Source organism: Nilaparvata lugens, chromosome 8 (genome assembly GCF_014356525.2).
Source record: "Nilaparvata lugens isolate BPH chromosome 8, ASM1435652v1, whole genome shotgun sequence".
Taxonomy (NCBI): domain Eukaryota; kingdom Metazoa; phylum Arthropoda; class Insecta; order Hemiptera; family Delphacidae; genus Nilaparvata; species Nilaparvata lugens.
Window position 1 is genome coordinate 33,983,484 of NC_052511.1, and position 6,238 is coordinate 33,989,721.

Below are 6,238 nucleotides of genomic sequence, written 5' to 3' on the forward strand. Positions count from 1 at the left end.
CCACGCCATCATCAGAAGCAGTATGTAGGTCTGTAGTACTTGTAGAATCATCCTTTATCAACGGTTTGTCCAACACATCCTCTCCTTCACTTATCTCTCCATCTTCCTTAGTAGAGAAGGTAACAGCCGACTTGAACATGACTGTATCACTCAATGCTCCACATAAGAATGAACTGCACAATCCAGATCACAAGTATTTTATATTCTCTCTATGCTGACTGTACTAGACCAGTCAATGGCCGATACTGTTTAGTCATCTCATGAATCATTAGGCAGTAGGCTCGTGTATTGGCGGGTAAGTTGTCAGTAGCTTCAAACTCAATCCTCACATCAATACTTCCAGTTTTGAGTGATTCATTTTGGCGGGAGCAATCGAAAGCAAACAACATTATATTATCAGTGCTTATAGCTCCTCTTTCAAGCAGAGGTTTAGATGAGCGAGCATTATCATGATTGTAGACTCCATTGAAAGCTGCATACATGTTGTAGATGCGATTATCATCACCATCAATGCTCTCATACAGGTAGTATTCGTTGTTTAAAAACACTCGAATATCCTTCATACTACACTTGTCAAATTTTGAACTGTTAGCTGCTGCTACACCTCGTCTTGCAGTCTGCATGCCAACTACAATGTAGAGTGGCTTCTCATGCTGAGTTGTTGACTTGACAGTCCATGTATGTTTTGTACTTTGCGGCAAGGTTGGGTACTCGTACAATTCCCAATGTCGAAATGGTATACTGATTGGTGTGTCATTCTGCACAATCTGTAGCAGTCGCATTCTTACATCATCAGCTACTTCTAAATATGGCATTCTCCACAAAAACTTTGTGATTGTAACATTAGCACCGGCAACACTCACACAGTCATTGAAATTAGGATTGACTCTCAACACCAGCTCTTGTTTCACATTCAACAGAATCTGTCTATAGTCTTCGGCAAGGCCTAGCAGGTATCGTAGAGGTACATCCATTTTTGTACCATCTGCAGCAAAATTAGTAAAACCAGTGGTTGAACTAAACTTGTAGCTGGCCACTTCCATCTTGCTGCGTTCATCTCGCTCGAATGTCATAGCATTCTTCATCAGACTGGTGATACCTGGATTATGTATGCTGTCCACCTCCACACCATTGATTTCATAGCGTATCTCTGAGAACAGATTGGCAAAGAATCCAGACACACATGGTGTTCCAGCCACAGCAGCATTGCCAGCTCCAAGCACAGTATACTCTAGATGTAGATAGCTCTCTGATGGTAATGTGTAAATGTCCTGTTGCTGGATTGGTATCCTCACTTCATCATTGGCATTGAAGCTTGTGGTATAGGGGGCATGAGAATGATAGTCATATCCAATGATATTGTCGTCTGACAAAGGTCCTTGTCGTGTCACATCCAAAACTCCCATTTCTTCTATTGTATAACTTGACAGCCTCGTTCCTTCAAATACTCAATGCTCTGTGATGTTAACCTCACCGAGGTTGAATGCTGAATGAATCTTTCTTTCCTTTTATCTTCTTTTATAGGTGAGGGAGGATGATGATGATGGAGAGAAGAAGGAGGAGGATGGACTGCAGCCTCCATATCCAATCCTTGATTCCACTTTTCAAATAACAACACCATTTCACTTGCACAGGTAAATTGATCACATTCTGCACAGTCACCACCATTTTATACCCTGGATCAACGTTTGGGTAAAACTCATAGATCACATGATCTGTAATTCCATTAGAGTAAGATCCAGTCACAATGTTGCAGGTGATGTGTATCACATTAGGCCGACTGATTTGTACAGTATTATCACTTCTAGTAGATGTGTTGGGCTCTATGAACTGGGTATTGGTAAAACCCAACAGTTTCCCTATTGAATCTTGTGGTCGTAAATCCAGCTTGGCACTGCTCAAAACTATACACTTTAAGGTTGATGGATCTACAGTCACCTGGAAATCAACATCATTTTCCGACAGCCTTTGTGCAAGCAAGTCAGTAATTGTAGAAAATTCAAAGCTACCTGTTGGTAATGATACCTGATGCAGAACCAAATCCTCCTTGTCAACAGAAGTAGCTGGCATTCTCCTTTCAGTCCTTTTAGGCAATACTGTACCATCCTCATCATCATCATCAGACTTGCCAGGTTTATGCTTCCGATGTTTAAGCACCTCGCTCCAATACTCTTCAAATCTTGCTTTAGCCATACTCCAAAGCTCATCATGTGTTATCTCTGCACTAGTATCACTCTTCTTAGGAATTCTATTACTTGCATAAAAATGTAGTACATTATTGAAACCTTCCTCAATATTAGGTATTGAGTTGCAACTTGTAAAGCTAATCAGACCAATTTACCATTCACCGCTGCTCACATCAAGTGGTGGATAAAAGTCGCTCTTTAGTATTGATGTCCTACCTCCAAAATATAGCATCATGTTGTTGCCTGCTCAACATACAGTTGCACAATGAGTAGCAATCAGCCTACACTCGGTATTCATAGTATTTGGAGTAGGCAATGTTGTGCTCTTTGCAAGCTCGATCAAGACTATTTATACCTGGATCTCCTCATGCCAACCGCTTCTCTAGCTTTGTACCTGGTCCACAGTACTGGTAACTCGGGATGTGAAGTTCAACAGGCAGAATGTCAATTGCTTTATTAACTATAGTGCCAGCACTATTTTTAACTATTGAACCGGCAGCTTTTGCAATTGATGATAGTACCCCTCTCCCTTGGTACCTCCTCACTCTCTTACATCCAGCCATCTAATGCTTCTTAGCGGTTTTAGCAGCTGGTTTTATACTTTTTGGTGTGGACGATGTTTGTGCTGGTGGCAATGATGTTTCAGGTGGTGTTGCAGGAGGGGGTTCTGGTAATCCCATAAGATCTATGAAACGTTTCTTCATTTCATCAGGTGGCAATCCCTTCATAGTTTTAGCATTTTCCGGATCCAACACAATGTCTAAATACAATGTAAACATTTTACCAGCAAACTCAATCAGCCTCTTCTCAAGATATTGATTGTTCACTCCATCAGTAGGCTTAATTGGATCCAGCATATCAGTAAGTATTGAATCGTTGAGACTTGTAAATACCTGTGATGTGGTATTGTCCCTTGTCTTTGGCAGCCACATTGAAATCAATTCTCCACATGTTGCAAAGTTAACAGCATCTCCATCAGCACGTGGATGTGCTAAATTTATCAAACGTCTATAGCGCGCATTAATGATTCCCACAGAATCCATAGCTTGACTATTATGTATATACATATTAGGTCTCTTATATAACAAAGCTAGTATGCATGGCTACCAACTATATAGCCACCTTCCACCAACTCTTCTAGAATCAAATTGATTTCATTCTCATGTCCAGTGTTGCCAACTGCCTTGGACTGATCCAACAGTCTTAGTCTGTCCACCAACTCGTTGGGATCATTGTAGTAGACATACTCAATCTTAGTTTGATTGTTTGCTACCATATTAAATGGTGTCACCAGTCCTCTCCCACTATGCTTACCATTCCTTATCAGTGAGTAAATTGTCTTCTTGTACTTGGCATCATTGGAGTTTATAATACGTCCAACTGGGTCATAGTTTTTCCTATACAAATTGGTCAAATACAGAATGTGTTTGTATGCATTTGAGTCAGGTGACGTGACAAGTTGATTGTTAGGCTTATTTTTAAAAATCAGCTCACATAGTCTGGCTGCTGCATCAAAAATAATTTTATGTTCTTGATCTGCAGGGTCAGTCAGTTCAATCTTTGAGCCATCACTTCCAAAGGTTAGATGCCTACTACCCAAAATAGTACTTGTTTCCAACTAATCTTGGTCCAAATGTAGTATCTGCACTACTATCATTCAACATTGCTCTATAAACATATGGACCCACTTTAGTTCCACTCAATCCACTTTGAGTATAAATGTTGTACACTTTCTTAGGACTGCTGTTATTCAACACTGCCTCAATATCCTCCTCCTCCTCCTCATCCTCCTCCTCATCACTCCTAGCCTTAGACAATAATTTTCTTGCAACTGCTGAAGTACTTGGAGCCGGAGTGGAGCCTGCTGCTTCTCCAAATGATTCATAGGTTGGTGACTCCTCCTCCTCCTCCTGCTCCTCAACAACTTCTAGTTGTGATGGTAATGGACGTCGAACCATGCCTGGGTCGGATCAGTGGTGTTGGCGGTGTAGGTGGTATAAGCTGATGTTGTTCTGCTAATGGTTGAGCCAGTGGCTGTTGCTGAGCTGGAGGTGCTTGTTGCTGAGCTGGAGGTGGTTGCTGCTGTGCTGTAGGAATCTGAAGAGTCTCAATAATTTTCTCCAGTGGTTCAGTTAGTGGCTTGAAATGTTTTGCATGTTGCTCCTCTGTCAATTCTCTTCCAAGTGTGAGCTCCTTATGCTTTCTCTTGATGTTATGTCTTAGCTTTGCAATCTCTTTGATGGTAGAAGCTACCTCCTCCAATGTCTTCTGATGAGGTCTAACCATCCTGCTTGCCTCACAATAACAGACTGATACTCTACTAGACTTACACCTTAACTAAATAGGTGTTGATACCATTTCTGTAGCATCCAGCATTCTTTCCTGATGAGCGGTCAATGACAATGAATGCATGTGCAGCTGATGACCAAACCTTGTTGCACATGTCCTTAAACTGATCAAAGGTCATATCAGCACCGACATGGTCTCTATACAGATGCTTCAAGCTCAGCTCATCCTGTTCAAACATGATTAGAAAATTTGCATTGTCACGAATCAGTTGTTTTGGAATGCGGCTATAGGTCTGTGCCAGATAGAAAACATCGACATCACTGTGTCTGCCTGCACTAAAGTATTTTCTGATGGCATCCTGTTGCTCACAAATTACGTCATCAAAGATAATTATTGAATTGGCAGGCAGTTCATGTGGTTCAGGTATTTCCTCACTTGTATCACACTCTACATATTCCATCTCATCACCTAGTCCCTGCATGATGGTTTTAAGTAACTTGTACTTGGACTGAAATGTAGTCTTTGAGAAAAGATGTATATTTGAAAAGTGTATTCCATTTGGATCGAAAAGCATGTTGAACAGTAGATTTGTCTTACCACACCCTGAAGGTCCACATATAATGCATCTTATATGGTTGGGGAACAAAGGACCATGCCGATTCTTCTTATTGTCCATTTCAAGACCACAACCTTTCACCACATGATCAAAATCAATAACTTTGAATGGGTTTTGCCGTTGTTCAACCTCTCTCATCCTAGATCAAGTCACTTTTGTCGATCCATGATCGCACTAGCAGCTTGTCCCCTCTTTTCCTCAAAACATTTCAATCTCAAAGACACTTGGCACTGTTGTCTTTACAATTTCTTCAGAGTAAAACCCTCCTTGAATAGGCTCACCTCTATAGTCTTCCAATTCCTAATGTAACAGGTACTGTGTGATGTACACGTGTTACTGTGAACAGCTCATTTGTCCAATTGGCTAGATAACCCTTGTCAAAAGTCTTTTTATAGTTGCTGATTCTCACCTTATCGCCTGGCTCAATTTTTTGACCAGGACCAGGATAGAACTTGTTTTTCAGTTTACTTTCCAACTTATCCTTATGTCTTTGTTTGCTAAGCCTGGAAAGCAGCACTTTCTCATGCTTCTTCTGCACATCTACTGGCCTCATACCTATTGTTCAATGAATCTTGGTATTATACTCTTTGAGAAGTGAGGTTAGAATGTCTGTCCAACGATAGGTTCCTCGCTCAGTGAACTTGATCCACATTAACTGTTTAAGTGTTCTGTTGAAGCGTTCCACTATAGATGCCTTCTTATCTGATCTAGTTGAGTAATGATTCACATTATACTGTTTCACAAGTTGTTGGAATTTTGTATTGAACCACTCTTTACCATCATCGGTCTGTAGATTTTTCATTGGATGTTTTTCAAATATAGGTTGCATTGCCTTAACCACTTCATCGGCCAACTTATTTTTATTTGGTATAGCAAATGCAAGCTTACTGAGACAATTTATGATTGTAATAATGTACTTGTAACCTTTGTTATGTTGAGCATAACCATGATGTTGGCGGAAGTCATGATTAACCAACTTCCTGCATAAAGATAAGTTTATCAGAGTAGGATGATTCCTATTGTATTGAATGACTAACAGTATTCGATGTAATTTATGCTTTATCTCACACCTTGTGCTCACTCTAGAAGTTGAAGGTTGTATGGAATAAAATGTGTAACAATTGTGGTATTACTCGATGTTTATTTA

General features: G+C 40.4%; 1 protein-coding gene across 1 annotated transcript; it reads right to left on the minus strand.

Annotated features, from left to right (window-relative positions):
• Positions 1-209: 209 nt before the first annotated feature.
• Positions 210-1,406, minus strand: LOC111051211. The gene has a single exon (XM_022337669.2). The coding sequence runs from the start codon at positions 1,404-1,406 to the stop codon at positions 210-212; it is 1,197 nt and encodes a 398-aa protein (XP_022193361.2).
• Between the last annotated feature and the right edge of the window lie 4,832 nt (positions 1,407-6,238).